Source organism: Orussus abietinus, unplaced genomic scaffold (assembly GCF_000612105.2).
Source record: "Orussus abietinus isolate OABI.00-Male unplaced genomic scaffold, Oabi_2.0 scaffold325, whole genome shotgun sequence".
NCBI lineage: Eukaryota > Metazoa > Arthropoda > Insecta > Hymenoptera > Orussidae > Orussus > Orussus abietinus.
Window position 1 is genome coordinate 35,607 of NW_019394472.1, and position 26,382 is coordinate 61,988.

General features: G+C 43.2%; 1 protein-coding gene across 1 annotated transcript in view; it reads left to right on the forward strand.

Moving 5' to 3' along the window:
• LOC105697192 (amino-terminal enhancer of split) overlaps positions 1-26,382 on the forward strand; it is a gene marked incomplete at its 5' end in the record, with an annotated part of 55,836 nt that overhangs the window by 14,827 nt on the left and 14,627 nt on the right. The window contains one exon of the mRNA XM_023432481.1: positions 13,385-13,429. Within this exon, the coding sequence (XP_023288249.1) occupies positions 13,385-13,429 (45 nt within the window). The remainder of the gene's footprint in view (positions 1-13,384; positions 13,430-26,382) is intronic.

Consider the following 26,382-nt stretch of genomic DNA (forward strand, 5'->3'; position numbering starts at 1 on the left):
TTGAAAAAAAAGTTGACACAATTTTCTTAAAAGGAAAATCCTAAAAGAAACTCAGTTTAAGATTAAACTGGTAGGGTTCCCTCCTTAAGGGGATGTGAAAGTGGCATCCGAAAAGTGAATCGTTCATGAAACCTACGAATTGAATGTACCCAACCGTTTCAAACTTTACAACGTGAACATGGAGACTATAAGAAAGATTCCGACACTCATGAGATTTCATTTCTTATAAGAAATGTTTAAAATACCTTTAAACAAATTTAAAAAAAAATGAAATTTCACGAGTTTCAGGGCTTTCCTTATAGCCCCCATGTTCAGGCTGTGCAGTTATGAACGATTAATCATGATAAATCCAATTCGGAGAAAAGCTTCATGACCAAAACCCCTTCGACGCCACTTTCACATCACCTTAAGATATTCGATCTTAGGAAGCCGCGAGTAAATCCGCCATATCTAATTGATATTTTCCGAATGAAAAAAAAAAAGTACAAGAAGAACGTAGAATATTCATCTATTGGATGTTATTGTCCCCGCTGTGATAAAGGGTAAATTAACCCTCTATGGGCCCGTGTAACTTTCAGGTCACATTTTAAATGAAACATTTTTTTTTCATTTGCATATATAGGTTCCTAATTGGTGATTTTTCGTTCCCCCAATTTTTTTTTTATTTAATGAAAAATTCGGCCCCTAGAGGGTTAAGTGTGCCCATAATTATGAAAGTGGTCTAAGTCATATATTTTTTGTTTCGAAATTACATTGAATTAATTTCGTTTGAAATAATATGGCGTGAAATAACTGATAAACTCATTTTTTTTTAATTTTGACTTAGACCACTTTCATAATTATGGGCACAAGTAAAGTCTGCTAATACTTTCGCGACCGGTGACTTAGTTTTACCCCGCCGGTACGTCACCGATCGTGAATACGTTAAGTGAGAGATTACCCTGGTTACGTTTATTTCCTGGGTCCTAGATGGGGATAAAAATAAATCCACCGTTCTTCCGAACGGTGCACTGTGTAAGGGGAGAATCCCAAACCAGATCTTCGTTTTCCCTCTTTCTCCGCGAATCCGTTCTCCCTTAATTGACGAATTGAGTTCCCAGACCCGTGACCCGTCGCGAAAAGTCGCAGCCTGACAATGGCGTGACGTAATTCCGTCGCGTCCCACTTCCGATTCCCCAGGGGATTATTAATCGACCTCCGAGGGCCGACCCCCCGCGAATTTCCGAGAAGCGGGCGAACCAAGGAACGGCGACCCTATCGAAGACCCGCCGTCGTGCCGGAGACTTATCGAGTGTCTCGTCGATCGGCGGCTCGCCGACCCGACTCTGGAATTTCCATTCGCGATCGTCGTCTTCATTGGCCGCCCTCGCGAAACATTGCCTTGCGTTAAGAGATCGATATCTCGCCAACTTCGATAAACTCCTTCTCCGCCGACGAAGATTTACATCGCGGCCTGTCGGCTTCTCGAGTTTACTTAGCCTGGAACAGTGATTAGAAAATAGGCCCGCACTGAAAAGCGCTATTTATTGGACAAACCTATTAACCCTTTCGTTACCTTGGACGAGATATCTCGCGACCCAGTACTGGCCGATTAACCCTTTCGTTACCTTGGACGAGATATCTCGCGACCCAATACTGGCCGATCAACGCTTTTGACGAGATATCTCGCGACCCTGTAGTAGCCGATCAACGCTTTCAACGAGATATCTCGCGATCCGGTAGTAGCGGATTAACGCTTTGGACGATAATCTAGCTTTGTAGCACCAGTATTTTGACATTCTAGATGAGTATATTTTATAACTAATTCTATTCGTATAGCTAAAAGGAAGAAATAAATACAGCTACTACCGGATCGCGAGATATCTTGTCAAAAGCATTGATCGACCAGTATCGGGTCGCGAGATATCTCGTCAAAAACGTTAATCGGCCAGTATTGGGTCGCGAGATATGTCGTCCAAGGTAACGAAAGGGTTAAGATGAAGTAAAACCCCCTTCCAATCAATCGATACGAATACAACACTTTTTTTAAGGGTATTAGACCAAACTGTCCGAAACTTTGACATGATCATCTAAGAATTGTCCCGACACATTCAACATTTGGATTTTCAAATAAATTTCTTAACTTAGCCCAGACCAGAACCAAAATGGCGTCGAGTTCTCATATTTCGATCAATATACAATTATCGATGGCTCCGATATGAGAAACGAAAGGGTCAGGACAATTTTACGACAATTTAGAACACTCTGGTAATCGATAAACTCCAAAGCCCCTCCTTGGAGATGTTTTACGTTTTCGGGTTAAATGCCGCACCCGGTATATTAGTACGGATAACAATCGTATTTGCTCCATCTATAAACATATTTTTCCATTTTTATAAACTATACTTAACGGTTTAAGATGAAGTAAAGCACGTCCAGGAACTTGATCGACGTCGATGAAGAAGATTTTTCTAAATACCTACGTTGCCAACGTTCGTTTTTATATTGACAGCTGTGTCGAATTATATTGGGTATTGAACTAAATTGCATCCTCCACCTGTCGTTTTTCTACAATAATTATAAAGAAATCGACGTAAAACTCCAGAAATCTTCTGGATTCGTGGTTTCAAAGACCCTAATTGACTGCAGAGGGACACTTTGCGCCTTCCCGTGTCAACTAAATTTTTACACCGAGGCCTCGTATTATCATCGCTGAATTATATTGGGTATTGCACTAAATGGCATCCTCCACCTGTCGTTTTTGTACAATAATTATAAAGAAGTCGAAATAAAACTCAAGAAATCTGGATTCGTGGTTTCCGAGACCCTAATTGACTGCAGAGGGACCCCTGCGCCATCTGTGATTTCCGTGTCAACTAAATTTTTACTCCGAGACCTGCAGCCCTTAATTGACTGCAGAGGGACCCCTGCGTCATCTGTGGTTCTCGTGTCAACTAAATTTTTACACCGAGACCTCGTATTACCATAACTGTTGCATAGTAGCATACAAGACACTTCTTGTTTGCCTTTATCCCGTTCAAATGCGAGTTTCTCGATTACCAGAGTGTTCTAAATTGTCGTACAATTATCCTAACACTTTCGTTTCTCATATTAGAGCCTTCAATAATTGTACATTGATCGAAATATGAGAGCTCGACGCTATTTTGGTTCCAGCCTGGGCTAAGTTGAAGAATTTGTTGCAATATATTTCTTGCGTTATATTTCTCCTTTTGAAGGGCAGAACTCTCCTCGTTGCCTTGTGCTTTCCAGCTGTCCGAGGATATTGCAATTTCTAAGAAAATAGCGAGGATGCGCACGGTTTCGAAATTAGGAAAACATGCAGATGCGACTTTTACATTCGACGGGTCGACCCCGTCAAAGGACAAAGACCCGCCGACGGAGACTTATCGAGTGTCTTGTCTACGGACTCGAGGCTGGAATTATAGCCGCGACCGGAGTCGTTATTGGCCGCCCTCGCAGTGCGCCGCGCCATGTTAAGTGATCGATATCTTGAAGAGTACTTCGCGAACTGACCCTACCTACCCTATACAATTCCATCTGACGGCTTCCCTGGATCGTACGAAGCCACATGTTACAATAATATTCACCGTACACGAAAATCGTACGCGTAATATACTCCTATATTGCTGCTCGTGCACGAGAACAAAGGACATTCCTTAGCCGAGAAAGAGAGACAAACGACGCGTTCCGAGGCCTTTCTGCGCACACTCAAGATGCGTTCCTTCCCTGGTATTTTTTTGACCTTTATACCCGGGATATATGATACGTTGCATATCTTTCTAATAGTCGTGATATAATATGTAATTGTAATGCTTTTATTTGTTCCTTTTTTATGTCGGGTCTTTACGTATTATAAATCATTTAATCGCGTAACGGTTTTTAGGTTATGTTGAATGTTGAAGAGGAAGATAAAATAGGGATGGGATATACGTTGCATATCTTTCTAATAGTTGTGATGTAATATTTAATTGTAATAATTTTATTTGTTCCTTTTTTATTTCAGATATCTATGTATTATAAATTATTTAATCACATAACGATATTTAGGTTATGTTAAATTTTGAAGAGAAAGATAAAATAAGAACATAAGTTTGGTCCAATACCCTTAAAAAAAAAGTGTTGTATTCGAATTGACTAATTTGAAGGGGGTTTCACTTCACCTTAAACATCGAATAATTCGCTGCGAAACATATTGATAATCGGGACGTCCTGGTCGCGATTGACACGATCAGAATCTATTTTAAATATCCGAGGTCACCGTCGATAATCGGATTATTTCAAAACGACCGTATCGTCAAATCGATACGTCTTCGCTCGATTCGCGGCACCGATTCGTCGTCGTCCGCGAATCGATCGTCGCCGATGGAAAGTTCAGGGAAAGAACAAAGAACGGGGAAACGTGGCTCGTCTCGACCGCAAACTCGTAAGAAGCCTAAAGGCCCGGTCCGATCGAAGATTCCCCGGAGAAAGCGGCGGAATAACCTAACGCGCAATAATTCACCGATCCACCGCGACAATTAACCGAACGCAGGCGTACTTTCCTCCCGGCCAGTCGGCGCCGGGGAGAGGGGGAAGATTTATTATCGCTACCGATAATTAGGTGCACTCGCGCGGCCAATCGCGAGGTTGGCACGAAGGGTCCGCGATATGAATCACGATAGGATTCGCCGGACGACCGGCGGCCGACTTATTCTTGGAGCGGGCCCGGTTGGGAGTCCTTAAAGTATTAATATCCGGCCTGTACCGTGCACTACAGTGCGACGGATCTCGCGCTAACTTAAACGGTAACTCACGCAAGTATTTTTGATGTGATAAAGTAGCGTTGATTTGCGTTTTCGGAGCAGCGAACCGTGTAAGAATGTAATTGTTTTACGACCCGAGCGAAAGTGTTCACGTTTGAACTGATGCTTACAAGGAAACATTCCCAAGTGTCCGCCCCCGATCTTATTGATCTTCATATATGTTGAAGAACACAAAAATCTAAGAGACACGTGTCTTTTTATATCTGCAATGGTCCACATTTAAGGGGTGAAACAACCCCCCAAAGTTTGGCGAAAATTCGATTTTTATAACAATTTTCGTAGAAGCAATGGAGGGATTTCGACGAAACTTGGTATAAACGTATTCTGTATAAGGACGGTGACAACACAATATTGTTCAGCAATGTTGCACCCCCTCGACGGGGTGAACTACCCTTCAAGCGACATTTTTTTGTAATATCTATTAAACAAGCATTCCTACTTAAGTCCCACTTACGCGATGTGATTGCTCACAAAAAATGAAGAAATACGATCTGATCTAAATATGAGAGCTCGACGCCATTTTGGTTCTGATTTGGGCTGAGCTAAAAAATTGTTTTCAAAAATCCAAATTTTGAACGTGTCAGGACAATTCTTAGATGATCAGGAGTGATGTGTCAATGTTTCGGACAGTTTGGTCTAATACCCTTAAAAAAAAGTGTTGTATTCGAATCGACTGATTTAAAGGGTGTTTCACTTCACCTTAAGCGCTAAAGAAATAAATTGTCCTGCTCGGAAGGTTTGGAAAAGTCAGCGACTTGACTGGTTCCATATGAGTCGAGAGCGACAGATGGACGCCCTTAAAGAGGAAACCTCTAAAACATCAAAAAAAGGGAGACGAGCGCCTTGACCATGGGGTTCTATGGCGGTCCTCCACCCTCGGCGGAGAAGTTATGACGGCGCGAAGGGTTGCGCGGTTCGAGTGCAGGTACGCTCGCACCGTTAGCGCTGTTTAAATTATTTGTTCGTTAATCTAAGTCTGTTTCTAAATTTACGATACGGTATTGGATCGATCGAGGACGATCAACGGCCCGAGAGGTGAACATTACTCGGGAAATTCAGTCGGCACTTTCGGAGAACCGCGGACGAAACCGGGGATATTGCCATTACGATTTTATATTCCTAACGCTTCGTATAGGGGTGGTCGATCGGAGGGGAGCCGGGAGAAGGCGCGGGGAAGGGGAAGAGGGAGAGAGAGCGCGCGAGGCGGTCGACCGCGGGCAAGAGAGAGACGCGGCGAGCCCGATCGCGGAACGCGGCCAATTCGACGGGGCAGCAGCTGTGTTTGCGGGAACGAGGTTCACGCTCGCTCCGCGCTCATTATGCGCCCACGTGTACGCGCGTGCGCGCGCACACCTCGGGACACGCGTGCACCCCCCCGGCCCGTCATTATGCGCGAGCGTAACGTGGAAACGCGGGGGACCACGTGTGTGCCGCGCCGTGTTAGGATATTATTCCCGGAGAGCTGAAACTTCTGCGAGGGGGCGGGGGTGACCTCGGATTTGGGGTTTTGCCCCTGCGACTCGCCACGGATACGGCAAAGAGGCGACTGGTCGCTTCTCGCGTTTTCGGACGCTCTGTCTCGCCTCTCCGTATCACGGAATTCGATTAACCGTTTAATTACGAAACGCCACTATAGTGGCTCCCTTCATTCCCATGTATTCAAAGCGACAAATGAATATCGTATTCGTATAAAATATTGCCACTCCGCGACCGAACTCTCCGCGTCTCACTCCCCCGTAATTAAGGTGAAGTGAAACCCCGTTCAAATCAGTCGATTCGAATATAACACTTTTTTTTAAGGGTATTGGACCAAACTGTCCGAAACTTTGACACGTCACTCCTGATCATCTAAGAATCGTCCTGACACATTCAAGATTTGGATTTTTAAAAACAATTTGTTAACTCAGCTAGGCCAAAACGTGGCTTCCTTCATTCCCATGTATTCAAAGCGACAAATGAATATCGTATTCGTATAAAATATTGCCACTCCGCGACCGAACTCTCCGCGTCTCACTCCCCCGTAATTAACACTATGTCGTCCGCGCGTCTAATCTAGATTTTTTCGTGTCGTGCCGGTGCAACTGACTTACATAATTTCGTGGCACCAACGTGGAGCCACCGGCACTTACCCGATAGTTTTTGCATGGTACAAACGTGGAGCCACCGGACGTCATAGTGTTAAGGTGAAGTGAAACCCCCTTCAAATCAGTCGATACGAGTATAACACTTTTTTTTAAGGGTTTTAGACCAAACTGTACGAAACTTTGACATATCATCATTCATTACTATTTTCTATCATTGATTAGGTTGTGCAACAAATTTGAAATTAAATTCATCTCGGAGCAATTAATTAACAATTAATTCCCACGCGAAGAAATAGTTCGATTATCCCGTGTTTTTCATGTTTCTGTCCTGCGATCAGTACTAGGGGTGGCGATTCACCCCTTTAGGGGTGAGCAAAAAAATTGAAATTTGGTTTTCCTGTGAGCAATGAATTAGCAATAAATTCTGATATATAAGTCATTGATGAACATTTACTTAATAATTGTTTTTTATTGTAGCAGTGCTAGCTTTATACAAAGCTGCCATCGCCACCATTTTTCGGAAAAGTATAAGAGCAAAAATTTTTTGATTGTGCAATAAAATAGCAATAAATTAGCTGGAAATTTTATTGAAATGTGCTAAAGTGGCAATTCCAGCTTTATATACATGTAAACGTGGCTACGAGGCCCAGGCCGACATAGGTGGGAACGCGGCGTAAGCGCGAAGGGAGGGCAGGACAGGACAGGGGACTCGGCGACATACGCGGCCATAACATATGGCCATTGTTATCGAGCGCATTATTAACACGATATGAAAGAGTAAGCTTATTTATATCGGAGAAGTCAAATCGTTGGGGAAAGTATACTCCGAATTGGGTGTACCGATTCGTTTCAAATTTTGCTACGGTAACATGGTGGCCCCAAGGTAGGTCGTAAAACTCACGAAATTTCATCTTTCATGAAAAATTGATTTACTTATCATGGACTGAAACCAACATGGCGTGGTCCGTACACGTTTTCGATGTTTCACGCCTCTTGGAGGCTTAGAATCGAAAGTGAAGATTTTCAGGACCTAGCTCGAACGATTTGTAATACCGTAGAAATGGAATATTACGGAGTCAGATGGGAAAATATTGAAGGTACTATCACCAACTATTGCAAGAGAGTGCTGGTTTGTCTCGGGGCTAGCGCGGGTTTTTGGAGTAAAAATTTAGTTGCAGCTGAACGTCGCAGATGGCGACGTTGGTCCTGAACAGTCGTTAGAATAATGAATTCCCGGGATTTCGATAGTTTTACGTCGATCTCTTAATTTTTACTTTACGGAAATGACATATGGAACGCTTCGGTTCGTATAATTCTCAACGTGGACTGCAAAAGACTTCGACATAATTATAAATGTCGGTAACGTGATGTGCCGGCTTACGATCCCACTTGAGTAAGTATTCAAAATGACGTTCCCACCAAAAAGAGTATAGATGAATTTTATTTTAGCGACCTCGGTTAAATGTCTCAGCGCCTTTCGTATCATGTTAAGGGGTTACACTACTTTGACACACCCAAAATTTTTGGTTTTTCAAGAATTTTTTTTTAAGAATTAAATCGTTTTTATCCAAATTAAAGTACAGTAAGGTATTATACTACTATTAAACTCGCTCACTGCGGAAATCGGTGATCGTGCGGTGGGCACGATAACCTGGACCACGCCGTGTTGGTAGTCCATGATAAATAAATAAATTTTTCACGAACAATGAAATTTCATGAGTTTCAGGACCTATTTTAGGGTCTCCACATTCCCGTGGGAAGATTTGAAACGAATCGGTACACCCACTTCGGAGAATACTTTCCGCAACGATTTGACTGCTCAGATATATATAGGCTGACTCTTTCATATCATCTTAAGGGGTCATACCACTTTGAAATTAAAAAATAAAAATAAAAAATTTTTTACGCGTTTATTTTACACGTTTATTTTACGCGTTTTTCTTAAAACTGCATTTTAAAAATCGGTGGGCACTCTAGCTCCGCCAATTTTCAATCAATCGCCTTGATTCTTTTTTTATGTTATTCGTGATATGTTTATCTAGCGAAATACGTATGGTTTTTTCTATGTATTGATATTCGCATTCTTGTATGCAACATTAATTAACGAAATTTAGGGCAAAATACGTAATTTTCCTTTCAAATCGATGCCATTTTGTGAAAAATGCATATTTTGGGAAACGGCTACGTATTTCCTTAGCTTTTGAGCTACGGAAACTAATTCTTTTTCGTTTGTTGTTCTAACTTAAACCCGGACTGAGTTATCGTGCCCACCGCACGATCATCAATTTTCGCAGCGCTCCGGTAAATCGCCTTTCAAGCCGCCATTTTTGTAAATAAAATAAATACAAAAAAAGCATTTTTTTTGTTTAATAGTAGTATAATACCTTACTGTACTTTGATTTGGATAAAAACGTTTTAATTCTTAAAAAAAAAATTCTTGGAAAACCGTAATTTTTGGATCGGTCAAAGTGGTGTAACCCCTTAACCCTTTCGTTACCTTGGACGAGATATCTCGCGTCCCAATACTGGCCGATTAACGCTTTTGACGAGATATCTCGCGACCCGATACTGGCCGATCAACGCTTTTGACGAGATATCTCGCGACCCGATACTGGCCGATCAAAGCTTTTGACGAGATATCTCGCGACCCGGTAGTAGCCGCTCAACGCTTTTGACGAGATATTTCGCGATCCGGTAGTAGCTGTATTTATTTCTTCCTTTTAGCTATACGAATAGAATTAGTTATAAAATATATTCATCTAGAATGTCAAAATATTGGTGCTAGAAAGCTAGATTATCGTCAAAAGCGTTAATCCGCTACTACCGGATCGCGAGATATCTCGTCAAAAGCGTTGATCGGCCAGTATCGGGTCGCGAGATATCTCGTCAAAAGCGTTAATCGGCCAGTATTGGGTCGCGAGATATCTCGTCCAAGGTAACGAAAGGGTTAAGTCGGCATATTTCCGCAGTCGGAATTATCGATCTTGTATCTGTGCTCGTAAAAGGGCTCTCGGGGTCGTTGCGAACGACGTTTCGTCGATCGAAGCCAAGCACGCGTCGCCCCGTTTTGTCCAATTTTCAATCAACGATCGGCACACGCGTGCAATCCATGGGAGACCCTTGCGCACCCCGTGTGGGACCCCCGTATGCGTTCCCCTGGAAAAGTCCCGGGACCCGCGCGCCTCCGGCGGTAGTACCAGGGGCGGCCTTGCTACCTTAATCGCGCCAATTGATACTTTCGCCTTAATTGACAATTTCACCCGGGCCATTTAAATTCTAATTCATAAAGTTACCGCGCATACGGGGCCCGAAACCCCTAAGGTAGCGAGAGGATGTCGGATCGAATTCTGGAAGTTCTTACGAGACCAAGTTTTACATTAATTGTCGTTTAATTGATTATCGGCCTTTTTTTTCGATTTTTATCACCGTTACCCTATACTTCGTTTGGTTTGTTATGAGGGTTATTTCCTGATATATACCCTACCCACCAAAAGAATTGGAATACCTAAACATCGGATCGAATTCTGGAAGTTCTTACGAGACCAAGTTTAACATTAATTGTCGTTTAATTGATTACCGGCCTTTTTTTAGATTTTTATCACCGTTACCCTATACTTTGGTTTGTTATGAGGGTTGTTTCCTCATATATACCCTACCCACCAAAAGAACTGGAATACCTAAAAATCATGGGGTACATGGCGGCTGTATGAACCTGTAATCCAGTTTGAGGCACAATCAAAATTAACAGACTTATTGGAACGTTTCTCTGATGTAGACGTTTGTGTCATGTTGAGTTTTATTTACGGCATTTTTTTTTTAACACCCAAAGCCGGTCAAAAAGATATATAAATTCTGAAATCGTGGAAATGTGAATTTTTTTACTCTAATGGGTTCTCTCACGTTAGGAAAATTCAGAGCCTCCCAGAATATCAATAACTTTAAAATGGTCATTTTTGGAATTTATTTTTTTTAACAGCTCTGGTTTTTGTTAAAAAAAAATGGCACAAACATCTACATTATAGGAACATTCCAATAAGCCTGTTAATTTTGTTTGTACCTCAAACTGGATTCCAGGGTCATACAGCTGTACATGGCTGATGATCACATATATTATTTAGTACAGTTAAAGGCGACTATGAGCATACTTTTAAAATTACATGTATTTTTAAATCAGAATTGAATCACTTTCTTTACTTTATCTTAAGCATTATTTATTGGTCTCCGATTTGCTCGATGTTTATTCCCAGGTGTTACTTTTGGCGAGCGATGTACCGTAAAACTGTCTTCTTTTCCAGTTTTGTGGTTTAAAGATGCAGCGAAGATCCTCCGTTCTAATAAAAGGCGTTGGTTAAAGATAATAGATAGGGGAGTGATAGAAATATTTAGAAGATGGGAGTTAACCGTAAAGCGTGCTACGGAAAGGGGTTAGAGAATCACCCGAGTGTTTTTAATTACACTAAGGAGGACTGTGCATGCTCGCGTAATTAACAAGTCCCTACATTGACTGTCACGCCGTAACAAACCCTCCTCTCGAATATTAGAGTGACATAATTAATGAGCCTGCCCTTAGCTGGGTGGATCGGTGTTCTACTTACCCCCGTTTTCTCTCTTAGGGAATCGGGTACTTCGATCGGTGCACTTTACGAGGAGAAAAATATTGTTATTACACTTGCTCGCGTGTTAAACTGTTGTTGGAACCATAACGACAATTATTGATAATGTAATTACAATTTTTGTCCTTTAAACAATTGCGGCTGCAGCGGTAACTACGGAATTCTTGTAAATAAGTTGTAGTCAAGAAACTCGGTAGAGTTTCGCGCCAAATACTAATGCATACATACGCATGTACGAGTGTGTGAGAAAGCACGAATCCAGAGGATTCTGGAGTTGTACTTCGATTTCTTTATAATTATTGTACGAAAACGACAGGTGGAGTATGCCATTTAGTACAATACCCAATATAATTCGACCCGGCAGTGAATATAAAAACGAACGTTGGCAACGTAGGTATTTAGAGAAATCATCTTTATCGACGTCGATCAAGTTCCTCGTCGTGTTTCACTTCACCTTAAACGCGCAACAAAAGTGTAATGAACGTTTCACCCTTGTAAGAAATATTAGCGATGATGGGTATTTTACCGTTTTCAACAGAATTCTTGCTTTTAAATTTTACAGCCGCAACAATCATTCTTGCATCTGCCTTTACACCGGTAATTCTTACTTTCCAATTTTGTACATGTAACACCAAAATATGTATAACTAGTACTTATTTACACGAATTTCGCAGTTATGACTGCAGCCGAAATGGTTAAAAGGACAAATTTGTTATAGTTCCCCCACATTCTTACATGCGAACATATGTACTGATTACAATGATATATGATAACGATTCACGTGATAATGATGACAATGATATTGATGTTGGATCCCGACCACCGTATTTCACCCTTTCTCAAGGAATTAAGGTGATATGAAAGGGTCATTCCATAAATAAATTCATCTAAAACGTCAAAATATTATAAATAAAGGGTCTACACATATAAAGAGGCAAAATATTTATAAAACTTTTCTCCAAACTTGCAGCGATCGTTGGAAACTTCAGCATGTCATTATAGAGGCCATAAGGAAGAACGCGATGCGTGTAAAATTTAATTTCTCACACCATTTTTTTTTGTTCAGCCGAGACTAGAGCCAAAATCACGTTTTTTTTTTTGTGAAAAACTGAAAGTTACGACCATCGGTCTCTTTCTTAGGGCCTCGATAATCACATGTTGAAGTTTCAAATGATTTGACGCACCCAGTTTGGAGAAAAGTTTTATAAATATTCTTACGTCATATATATAAATATATATAGAATGGCCCATTTATATCACCTTAACGTCAGCACCTTGTACCCGCGGGACGCGTTCCCTACGTGCCGGAAAAGTTGACATGGCATCGCGGTCCGACCCGGTCTCGCATTTTTCCCCCGAAGCGTGTAAGGTACACCCTCGTTCCGCGGACACCTCTCGTCTTGGCACCCAGCCGTAAGTGGATCAGCTTAAATGCGTGCTTAAAATACCGTCGTCGTCCGCGGTGTTGCATAAACGAGGAGACCCGACGACTCCGCTCCCCCTTTTCCCGGGGACGTCGATTAAGACGAAGCGGAAGGGAAACGAGATTCGCGAGGGAAGGCGAGAGGGACCGATCGAGAGCGGACCTAAATAGAGAGAGAGAAGAGACGATCGAGGTATCGAAAGATGGAGAAGGACGGAGCGGGAGAAAGCCCTCGCGAAAGGAAAAAGACACGCAACGTCAATCCTGGGCTCTCATTTCTGCGAAAGAGTCGCGAGAGATTTACGAGAGTCGTGCACTCTCTCGCGGCGAAGTCGTGACGTCTCTTACGGGCTAGAAATCGATTCGATTGTTTTCCCCTTTTATTTCGCCCTCACCTCCCCCCTCCTTCCTTCGCTCTCCGATCCCCTTAGCCATTCGCTGATCTATCGCTTTCTGTTGCAGTACTACGAGATGTCCTACGGCCTCAACGTGGAGATGCACAAGCAGGTGAGATGGGTATCGGCGAAATGGCCTCCTTATCCCCAAGGCGGACGCTCGATAGGAGAGAGAGGGATGTAACGTACCTTTTAAGGCACCTGTCTCTTTTCGATGACCGGATACGAGCTCGACGCCGGTCGAGGGTTTCGTCGTGACGACCCCTGCGGGGGCGGCGCGTCGTTATCTTCAGAGACCTGATATTTTGTGCCAGAAAGATTTTTTTAAGATGCGACCAGTGGGATCCAGCGAGAGTTATTCGACATCGTAGGACACGTACCGCAGATTTCAGATGTCGACCTTAGTTATGGCCTTTAGATTCTTGAATGTATTTTTCTATCTTTATCAATGGATCGTTTTCTTTGTCTCCTACGAGATCGAGGTAGTATTTTATATCGGGCTCAACGTCCCGGGGTATCAGCAGTTCACGGAATATTTTCGGTCCATTTTTCTATCTTTATCAATGGATCGTTTTCTTTGTCTCCTACGAGATCGAGGTAGTATTTTATATCGGGCTCAACGTCCCGGGGTATCAGCAGTTCACGGAATATTTTCGGTCCATTTTTCTATCTTTATCAATGGATCGTTTTCTTTGTCTCCTACGAGATCGAGGTAGTATTTTATATCGGGCTCAACGTCCCGGGGTATCAGCAGTTCACGGAATATTTTCGGTCCATTTTTCTATCTTTATCAATGGATCGTTTTCTTTGTCTCCTACGAGATCGAGGTAGTATTTTATATCGGGCTCAACGTCCCGGGGTATCAGCAGTTCACGGAATATTTTCGGTCCATTTTTCTATCTTTATCAATGGATCGTTTTCTTTGTCTCCTACGAGATCGAGGTAGTATTTTATATCGGGATCAACGTCCCGGGGTATCAGCAGTTCGCGGAATATTTTCGGTCCATTTTTCTATCTTTATCAATGGATCGTTTTCTTTGTCTCCTACGAGATTTAGATACGAGCCTTTAGATTCATGAATGTATTTTTCTATTTTTATCAATGGATCGTTTTCTTTGTCTCCTACGAGATCGAGGTAGTATTTTCTATCAGGCTCAACGTCCCGGGGTATCAGCAGTTCGCGGAATATTTTCGATCCATTTTTCTATTTTTATTAATGGATCGTTTTCTTTGTCTCCTACGAGATTTAGATTCGAGCCTTTAGATTCATGAATGTATTTTTCTATCTTTATCAATGGATCGTTTTCTTTGTCTCCTGCGAGATCGAGGTAGTATTTTCTATCGGGTTCAACGTTCCGGAGTATCAGCAGTTAACGGAATAATTTCGATACATTTTTCTATCTTTATCAATGGATCGTTTTCTTTGTCTCCTACGAAATCGAGGCAGTATTTTCTATCGGGCTCAACGTTCCGGGGTATCAGCAGTTCACGGAATATTTTCGATTCTAACGATAGATAACTCATTGTGGATTTATAACGTGTCTAATGTAATTTCCTTCGATTCAATAAGAAAATTTCTTTCCATTGTCCGAAGCGGTTAAATCGGGAAGAAGCCATTGGAGAATGAGACTTTGATAGGTCTTTTCAAAAGGTCTGACGTTTTCTGACAATTTGCTTCGTCGCTTTACTGACTTTACTGACTTACTTACATTATTGACTGACTGTCTGATTTATTGATTACCGACTAACGTTACATTCCTGATTTTTAGTGCTCTACTTGTGGTGCTGTTCTGTACAGGAAGAAACGTTGGTTCATTGTACAAAATTGTTTGATTGACTGTATTTGGTTCATATGCAGAAAACGTTGTCGAGTAATTAAATTTTAATTCGTTTGACCAAACTCGTTTGCATCGATCGACTGAAATATTTTGCATACATCGTTATGTCAGTTTCATAAAATATTCGGGCCAACTAACCAAATATTTTGGTTAAATGTATTAGATTCTTATAATATTTTGTGCGATCTCCCACAATATTTTATGTAATCGGTCAAAGGTTCCAAAGAATTAATTAACCACAGATTTTTGTCACATCAACCAAATATTCATTTGTTCGTATAATAACCATATTCTATGGTTGAACAAACAAAAATTTATCAATTCGATCAGATACTTACATGCAAGTTCAAGTTCAAAAATGACTGAACTTTGAGAATACCGTAATAATAAGGAAGTACAATATTACGAGGGTTCAAAGCGTTCGACTTCCGCGTCGATCCTGATTTCTACGCTGTTAAAAAAATTCATAAAATTCTAAGCAAATTTGCATTTTTATAACACCGTGTTGTAATTTTATGAAATTACGGAAAAAAATTATAAATTTGGTATTCGAAAGTCATTTGGTATGCATGGTTTGTACATTTTTTATATGAGCTTTTAATTTTATGATCGTTTACATAAGTTTATTTTTAAACAAATTTAATCGAAACATGACAAGTATCGGTGGTACTGGCGGAGAAGCATCGTAGCGACATTCTTCAGTCTGAGAAATATTTAAATAATATTAAAAAAAAATTCTTACAGTCAATAGAAAACTCGGACAGCGTCATGTACAACGTACCTGATACTTTTCCGTGATTTCCGGGTTCGATACCACGATAATTGCAAAAAGATTCGTTTCGGCGTTTAAGGTAGGGCTGTCTCTAAAATCGCCCTCAAACGTGCCCGGAACATATGTCAAATTTGTTTGTTTGCAGAAAAAACATTTAATATCAAGTACCGATCAACACAAATTTACACCATATATTATAAATTCATTACACATATGTACTAAATTTAAAAACATACGCTATACATTTTATTTGAAAATACGTAAAAAAATGAGTATACCATGTCTGAACAAACCTCCCAACAGAAATGTTATAAAATTATAATATTTTTTTTAACGGCCTGGCATAACGACGCGAGAGGTTATCAGTTCGATGCCCCGAGTGGTGTATTCCTGGCAAACGTGAAAGTGAAAGGTATTATGCAATAATTTTCACAGGCGGTGAATACCGGACGCGTTCAATGGACGCGCATTCGATTATTACCGTTATCGCGATGTCGGAGAGCTCGTTAAGGAAATCGATGCCGAAATCGATGACTAAAGGGTTAACGTAGTGGCGTAGTGCCGGTAAATTAATGGCGGCTATATCGTCGGCAATATTCTTAAAAGCGGCCCCCCCTCTCCCCGCACCGGTGGCGCCATGGCGGCCGCTTAGGAAGCGTCAAACAAACCCCCCGATCCGACGCGACACGATATTCATTAGTATCGGAGGGGGCGACGTTTCTCACCCTCCTCCCAAGACCGTCGACTTAACGGGGAGGGCCGCCCCTCCGCGTTTCCCGACCCTCCGGCCAAATCGCCACGAAATTACGCGACGCGTCGGAATATCATCCCCTTCGAGGGTGCTTCGCCACTCGTTGAATCTACCCCAATTTTGCCAGCCCTTTCTCCCCTCGGGGGAGTTCCGTGTCTCTCTTTGTCCCGTATCGTGACGTATCGGAAGTCACTTCTAGCCGGCCATTGTTAGGTCCCTACCTAACATTTTATTTTAAGTAATATTTAAGAAAGAGACTAAGCAACGCGTCTCGCGCTCCAAAACGCTCCTGGAGACATGCTCTCCCTCGTTTCTTATCTCCCCTTTGATTATCCGAGTACTTCCGCACCCCAAACTAGATGACAGCCCTGGGAAGCGTCAAACATTCAGATTCTCTAGAAAAGGACACTTTCCACTTGTTTCCCCTTCGACCTGTCCCCAAGCCAATCACATGAGACATTTCTCTCCTCAATCTTAAAAACCCACCAATAAGCATCCTCCTCCGCGCCTAGGAACATCCTAGGTCAGTATAAATACCCACCCGCCCGAGTTAGAGTTCGAAAATTCTCGGTAACATTAAATTGGAGAAGGTAACTGTGAGACATACTGTAAGTTACCGGGAACATTGAGAATTTAAGAGAACGTTAATTTTGTTATTTATACTTTAGGTTTCTTCGTTTAAATAACATTTTTTTTTTCAATCAACTTCAAAGTTCAGGCTAAAGAGTAATAATTACTATTAGAAAATATTGATTATAGGGTCGTATTTACCTCCAGCTAAAAATATTCACGTATGTACAACTTCACGGAAAATTCCATGCGATTTGTTTCAAACGAACTGATATTTCATTCTGCGACGAAGCGAATGGGAGGTTTTGATTGGCTACGGAGAACGTACAACGGAAATTCCCCTCTACGATGTTTCTCTATAGCGAATCGAAACCTCTCGTTCGCTCCGTTGAAAAATTCAAATTCTCATAATTTCTCGATTAAAAAGGCTTTGGAGAAATTACCGATAAGTTACCGGGAATTTCTCTTCGTTTCTGACGTAACTTACTGGATTTAGAACTCTAGTTCTCACCCGCCCGAGTAGAGAGGGGGGCGCCTCTAACGGTGGAAAGCGGCGGCTCCCACTCATGGCAGGAATATATTGACGATGCGTTTTTATTCTCCCCTTCCCAAGAGATCGAGCATCGATACGTTTCTCCGTACCTATATCTGCGCGAAATTACTTTTCGTCTCCTCCCTGACAAAAAATCCAAGGAAATTTACATACATTTGTAGTGGTAATTCTTAATGTATTAAGATAATTAGTAATATATGAAAAGGGAGAGATGGAGGGAGAAATAGGGAGAGATGAAGAAAGAGGGAACCAAGAGGCTCAGAGGTGTTCCGTTTAGGAGATAGAAGTCGGCTGCCTTTGTCAAAGACCGTTGCCAGAAATTTGAGGAACTCTATTCCGATCGTGGACGCACGATCTGGCCAGACATTATAACGTTCCTCCTGCAAAACCTGACGAAGTAATATTAATTGGAGTAAAAGCGTCGGATTGCTAAAAAGGCAATCCCTTCTACTGCCGCACTGACGATCCCTCATACAACTCCAGAAAGATAAGCCTCTCTCTCTCGCTGACATTGTTACTTAGTTGATGCGTCTCGTTCTCGTCATATTTGTCTTTGTAATTCGCCTTTCTGTTTATTTATCTTTTTATTCCTGCGTAGCGTTTCATTTTTAAATTAGTTGTTCTTGTATCGTTATCTTTTCCGTTAGCGCGATTATTTTATTATTTATTCTTTTAAGTTCGTTTCTGTATTGGTCTCGGTCTTTTTTTTATTCTATTTATAATTTGCGCAATTTTTTACTTTATTTATTTATTTATTTATTTGTCTATTCTTGTTTGATTAATATAAAGACCTTTTAGACTTCCCCGTTTATTCTCATTGGTTTGTCTCCTAGTTTTTTAGAAGTCCCTCTCTCAGGGTAATCTCCAACTGTTACACATTTTTACCCCCTACATAACCTAAGTTCTACATAAAAACGTAAAATGGAAAAATCACAAATCAGAAAATGTATAAAAGCCCGGGACATTGTATATTTACTGCATTACTGTATTTTTACTTGAATTAACCCTTTACGATCGGCAGATTTCTCTGATGGGAGTACCAGCTAGTCGGTGAAAATTTAGCGTAATCAGATTTTTTACTTTCCATGTATAAATTACCGAAGGTTGTTTCATGATTATTAATAACATCATGCCACCACTGTGGCGGCATCGACCGCAAAGGGTTAAATGTAACGTTACATTGTGGTTTTTCTCGTGGCAGGTAAGACCTTTATATATGTAGATGTACAGGTTACCTAGTAAATTTACGTATTAGTGCGGATAAATATACGCTGTTGGGTAAAAATATATGTTAGGATACAAACTTAGCCAATGAAATCGTCTAAATTCAATCACGGGATCCCCACGCGTCTTCTCGTTTGAAAACAATGCCAAACGCGTCGAAACGTGTCCAGCCTAGAGGGCGCGGCGTGGCGCGTCGTTAGTCGTTGCGGGCATTTGGCCGTTAAAGGTTCAGACAATCTCCGGAGCTGACTTGCCTCGGTCTAGTGCTATCGAATCGTCGCGAAAGAAGTAAGTACCTCCACAGGAAAGTGTCTTACAATCGTGGTTACATTTTCATGTAGAATATGTTTTAATAAATTTACGTCTGGGTTCACATATGAGACCCATCAATATTATCACCGATTGGACGATTAAGCCCCAAATTTACACACATGAGGTAGACCAATTATACGTTTTACATGTAAATTTATCCTTTGTATGTAATATTGCCCTTTATGTTTACACATCAAATGTCCGCTTATACAATACATTCTATGAGTAAATTTAGATGTCGAATGTGATATTACCAAGACAATGTAATCTTCCCGTTATTAATCCTAGCATGAAAATAACCAATAAATCTAGGGTGTAAATTTACATGGGAATTTTTTTTCCGTGCTCGATATAAAATAAAAATTCACTCGAAGTTTCGGAACGCAACGGTAGGGTTTACGTGTCAAAATGCGCGCATTTATACCGTTGGAGGCGGTAAAAGCATTGAGATGAAAAAACGAAGCCTAACCCTCCTTAATGAGAAAGACGTCTCATTTCCGAACGGGGTCGCCCCCCTTCCGAGGGTTATAAAATTCGCGGCGAGCCTTAACCCGTAGTCCCCTTCGGTATAATTCGCAAATGAAAACAATCCACCCTCGATGAGGTTAGACCTTCCCTTTCTTTCTCTGCCCTTTTTAGCACCCGACTTCCCCTCTCCCTCGCCCTGCCCCCCTCGCCGCTTTGCCACTCCACTCGACTAACTCGAATTTCTTGGCGATGTCCCAGTTTCGTTCGTTCCGGCACCTTTCACCCCGCGGTCCCTTTCGCCCCTCGCGGCAGAGCCGGGGGCGAATAACCGGATACGAGGGTGCCCTTCCCCCAGGTCTTCTCCGCTTTCCGCTGATCCCAAGCCAATCGGGCCAGAGCAACGCAACCCGTCGCAACCCGCGCAACCCATCGCAACCCATCGCGACCCATCGCCTGGTCCCCCCTGCCCCCTGCCCCCGCCGCGCGACTGGCGCGCCGCGGGGCATTGCGCGCGTGTTGGCGCGTAAATATCGAATTTCAAAGTTTCGCCTCGGCGAGGATTTACCTCGCCATGCGAGCCCATTGATAAAACATTCATCCATGGTCATGTGCGCGCGAGCGAGGGAGAAATCCGGTCCGCGCGCACGTCGGGATACGGCCGGTCCGCCCTCCCGCGCCCTGGGACCTGGGTGTCGGGTAATTAATTTCCATGGGAAATGGGATTTTCTCGCGTCAAGTTCGACCTGGCCTCCCGGCAAAGCGGCCGCTTGAAAAAAGCGCGACCTCGCGCTCCCTCTCGGCAGGCGGTGGGCGGTGGGTGGTGGGTGGTGCGTGGAAAGCGGGCACCTAGGAACTCATCCGAGGTGGCGGCTACTTGGCAACCGAGCTCGCGTCGCGTCGCGACGGTTCGTTCGCGGTCGTTAACTTAACCCTTTCGTTACCTTGGACGAGATATCTCGCGACCCAATACTGGCCGATTAACGCTTTGACGAGATATCTCGCGACCCGATACTGGCCGATCAACGCTTTTGACGAGATATCTTGCGACCCAGTAGTCGCTTTATGCGTAACACCATGTTTTTAGTTATACCACGTAGAAAGTAAATAAAAATAATTTCATTAAATTAATAAAAACTGTATTTATTTCTTCCTTTTAGCTATACGAATAGAATTAGTTATAAAATATATTCATCTAGAATGTCAAAATATTGGTGCTAGAAAGCTAGATTATCGTCAAAAGCGTTAATCCGCTACTACCGGATCGCGAGATATCTCGTCAAAAGCGTTGATCGGCCAGTATCGGGTCGCGAGATATCTCGTCAAAAGCGTTAATCGGCCAGTATTGGGTCGCGAGATATCTTGTCCAAGGTAACGAAAGGGTTAATTGTTACAAGCTTCTTCGAGTTCATTCAGTGTACGGCCTTGGCCGAATGTTCGGTTTCCCGGTCCTCGTAGCGTGGGTTAGCTGCAAGGGAAGTATGTAATTCATTGTTTTCATTCATCTAATTGGAACGTGTTTACGTGGCCGGCGACCCTCGCGAGATTAACCGTTTTCGGCAATTCGGAAAGCTCTCGGGTTTCTTGAGGTGGAAGTGTACGAGGGGGGGCGCGGGATTGATATTCGGCAGTTGGGTTGTAGCGGGCGGTCGATTCGTTCGATTAATTGGAGCCGCCGGAGGAAGGCGCTCCAACTCGGGTATAATGAAATGATTTAGGAGGTAATCTCTTTCCCCGAGGGTGGGCGGGTCTTTTCGTCGAGTCGCGATCGGTAAGGACGATAGGCGCTTATCGCTTAAACGAGAGAGGGTGCGGCACCTATGCCGACGACGTTTCCCCTCGGCCCGCGCCATCCGCACCAGGGGAATCCGAGCGATTCGATTTGTCGGCTCGCGGCCGAACAGCTGGTCTTGCAGTTTCGCGGTTTCGTCGCGGGTCTCCGGACCCGCCTTCGCGGAGACCGGAAGTTCTCGAGACGGGAATTCCGCAAACGTATTCCCATGCGATCGGAATAACGAACGACGCGTTGCGGGCATCGTGCCGCCCGGGCTACGAAACTTCTTAACGCAGGGGCAGGTTTTCCTTTCTCCTCCGTCCGATGATTTATCCTATCGCGTTTTAACCTCAATCGGACGCGCTTGTCTCTTTATCCCCCGGGAACGAGGGAAAGACGATACCGGATATCCGAAAATTAATTTCACAAGCCGTGGACAATTATTAAAGACAGAGGACCGCGATACGCGTCGTCACGAGGAACGCGGAATTGGCAGCGATACCTAGAGTGCATTCTAAAATTTGTGCCTCTCGTGGCGGGCATATTTTTTTCCCCGCACTCCGGTCCGGGACGCTCGCCGGATAATCCCGATTTCACCCGGCCGCTACATCGCCCTAGAGAAATTTCGACAGTCCACAACGATAACAAACGCATCTCTCTCTCCCTTCCCATCTTTCCGTTCTTCCGCCTCTATATCTCACCATTTGCGCGGGGGGGTGAGGACGGGGACGGGGGGCGGGGGGGGGAGAGCGGCCTCTCCCGACCTCGCCCCCTCCCCCGCTCACTCGTATACGCAAAGCGTGTACTCGCGTTCTTTTATTTGGCCCTCCGGGGTGGCAGAGGGTTGAGTGAGCGAGGGGCGGTGGGTGGGCGATGACATCGATTTTTTACCCGTTGCTAATCTCAATGTTACCCCCTTCGCCCGCTCGCGCCCTCCTCGAGCCCTCCAACGGCCGCCACCCCCCCACCCACCCCCCCCCCCACCCCCCGGGCCCCATCCGTTCTGCGGGAAACGTGCATGTGCATTCGAAGAGATAACCATTTTTACCGGCAATACTTCTCCCGCTTGGACGACCTCTCTCTCCCCGTCCTTCTTTTCCACCCTCCGCTCTCTCTCTCTCTCTCCCTCTAGCTCCGGTCGTGGCGCGCGCTCTCACCCCTATCGCTCTCTCGCTCCCTCCCGTTTGCTTTTTTCTTTTTTTTTTTTTTACGCGCAAGGATAACGCTTCGGTCATTGGTCGAGAGGGATTAAAAGGTAGGGGGGGAAGTGGCTCGCGGCCCCCGCACGGTAGCGAGGGACGGAGAGAGAAAGAGAAAAAAATATCGGCAGAGGCAGGGAGCGCGGGCCGAGGGTTGGGCGAGAAGCGTGGCGCTGCCGGTGGGCCATTGCGGGGCTGTTGCGAGTTTTTTAATGTCTTACGCCACTGAGAGACCATTACCTGGCGCGAACCTCATTGTGGAATAGCGGCGCTTTATTGGCGCAATCCCGGCGACGCGCGGCCAATCGGGAGGCGGCCGGGTGACGGCATTACCTTCGCCGTCGGGTACGATTCGGATTCTACGCCCGAGCTAAGCACCGCGGGGCTTTTTACGGGCGGCGCGCCTCTCGCTTCAAAGACCGACCGCGAGCCCGGCTACTCGGGTAGGCTCGGCTACGCTCGGCTCCGCTCGGCTGCGCTCGGGCCCGCTCGGCCCGACCCGGTCCGACTCGACCCAACCCGATTCGACTCGACTCAATGGATCGAGCCCGAGGTAGACGACGCCGTGATTCGCGATTACTCCTCCTGACACGTTGCCTCTAATCCCATACCCTCGGCACTTCGCTCCCCGGGTCTCCTTTTATTTTGCTCATTTCTATTTACAAGAGTGCCGTGGAGGTAGGGGCCGGGCTCTTTATTTTACCCCGGGCTCGTCGCCCTTACATTTCGGCCCCTCTGGCGTACCGCTGCCTTCATTTATAATCCTTACCTCCTACAACGCGGCCCGTGGTCTTGTGGGTTTGATGGGGAACCCAAAATGAGGAAAAAACATCTCGGTGGTAATTAAGGGCGTTCGGGCCTGACCTCTTAAAGTATGAGCTTACCGACTTCGGGGCTTGACGTCGTCTTTTTAACGTGCAAGCGGGGACTGACGCTGCAAGTAGGGTACAGTAATTTAGTGCACTTTGTCGCGGGTCGGTCTCGGCATAAAGGACTCTTTATCGGCTTAGGGTATTATACCCTATCGATCTAAATTTTAGATGTAAAGAACGGCTTTTTTCAACGGCTCTGTTCCCTATCTCGAAGGAACAACCTGGCATTACGCGGGGAAACGTGAAATATGTTTGCGTTAGGGCGAAGACGTACATTTTTATCAAATTATACGATTTCCTCGGTACTCGTGGCCTGGATGCGCCGGTCAATGTTTCTAGCAGGTCTAAGCTAAGTTTGAAAAATCTGCTTAAAATAGAAATGCCGATAAACTCCATTTTATAAGTTATTTCGATGTGCTCCGTTCCTCCCCGGGCATTTATATTGTTTTAAGGCTTTGTTCTTCATTGCGTGATTAACTGTTGTGGTTATTTTCGGTTCTTTCAAACTTCCCTTGCTCGTAAGTGGTCCCGTCTTTGTTGCTGATATCGTTCGCGCACTTAGGGAAAAATGTTATTTCAAAGATATTCATTTTATTTGAGTAAACGCTCGAGTGTCGAATCGCGGCAGAAAGTACTCATCCGACTCCCAAGAGTTGTAAGGGCTTATTCAGGGGCGACAAGCTTCTTCCGCTCAGTCGACCGCGTTATACACAGAGGCTCTCAGTTCCGTACAACTAACTTTTCCCGGAATGATTTGCCGCAAAGTCCCTAAAGAATATTTTTCGGTGAAAAGTAAAACTAACTAATTCCGGTAAGGGGGTCTGTAACTGACTACGCTGAGGACAGAAAAAATAGTTTTCCTTCAATGAAATTATTTCTTAGCATAGAGATAAAAAAAGAACACAAAATAAGAGAAACATAGTCTTCCCTGAAAAATGCCGAATGTTAAACTTTAATGCACTGCATTGATCGAATTCACGTATCGATATCGATGTTGAGTTCATATCTTAAAATAAAAAAGTAAAAAAGAGCATAAAATAAAAGAAATATAGTCTTCGCTGAAAAATGCCGAATGTTTAACTTTGATACATTGCATTGATCGAATACACGTATCGATATCGATGTTGAGTTCATATCTTAAAATAATAAAGTAAAAAAAAGAGCATAAAATAAGAGAAATATAGTCTTCGCTGAAAAATGTCGAATGTTTAACTTTGATGCATTGCAATGATCGTATACACGTATCAATATCGATGTTGAGTTTATATCTTAAAATAATAAAGTAAAAAAAATCGAAACTATGTTTCATTTCTTTAAGGTGTTCTGAAAGGGTCTTCTATATATGTATAAACGTCAAAATATTGATGAAACTTTTGTCCAAACTGGATGCACCGAATCATTTGAAATTTCAGCATCATGATTATGGAACCCATAAGCAAAAACGCGGTGCTCGTGAAATTTCATTTTTCAAACAAAAACTTTGTCGTTCATCCCAGACTGAAACCAAAGACACATCTTTTTTTTTGAAAAATGAAATTTCACGAGCATCGCGTTCTTTCTTAGGGCCTCTATAATCACGTGCTGGAAATTCAACTGATACGATGCGCCGAATTTGGAGAAAGGTTTTATAAATATTTCGACACTTCGATACATATATAGTGACCCTTTCATAATCCTTTAACTCCATTCAATTTCCTTGAAAGAGAACATTTTTCTCTTCGGATATTTTTTTTTTCTTGAGCTCAATAATGTGAAATATCTTTTCATACCTAGGAAACCATTTCGTTCAATAGTTTTAATAAAATATTCCATCGTGTTTGTTGCAATTAAACACGTTACAGTTTTAACGAAATTCTTAGAATATTACCATTCTTGGAATAGGAATAAAATATTTCTTTGGGGCAATTACGCGTTCTTTCCTCCAATCCGTTGTTATTTGATCCAAATGAGCATTGTTCAAAGAAATCATTTTCTCTGAATTAAAGAAACTTTTATCTCAGTATACGTGCCTTGTGAGTTCACCGATGAAATTAGTGTTTCGCAGCTTCAGACGTTGATACGATGAAATGCCTGAACCTTTCAGACGAGCCAATCTGTGTATTAAGCCATTAAGGTTGAAGCATATTAGATCGACCAGGTAACCATTAAGGTTGAAGCATATTAGATCGACCCAGAAAAATGCCGGTCGAATGAATCGGTCCAGATCAGTTCGGACGGAATTGCTGCTTGATTTTGCTTTCAAACTTTTCCGAGCCGACGTAATGAGGTTCAATCTTTTGAATTCGTCATTACTTCTCATATCACTTCAACGAATTAAATGACGTATCAGGTTGCAATACCATTTTGTTCCATGAATGGAAGTAAATAAAATAGTTTTATCAGATTTTATTCAATTGAATGTCATGGTCTCTTTGGATATCCAATCCCATTGGTCGGATATTATTAAGTGATATCGAATATTAACGTATCAAGGTTTCAGAGAATTCCTTTTACTATGTTCCATCGCGTCGTCAACGTGAGCGATCATTGTTGTCCTCAAGGCGTAAGTCCGAGACTTCGCGAATTATAGGTAAATTCGCGAATACGGCGATAACGCGGCGTAATACGCCATTTTAATATTGTACGTTTTAAAACGTGAAAACCTGAGCGAAGCTGTTCTTAAAAGTTGTGCACCTAATAGCTTGTTGAAAGTTGGATCCTAAAGAATGACTCTCCTATCGTGCATTGCCGTCGGG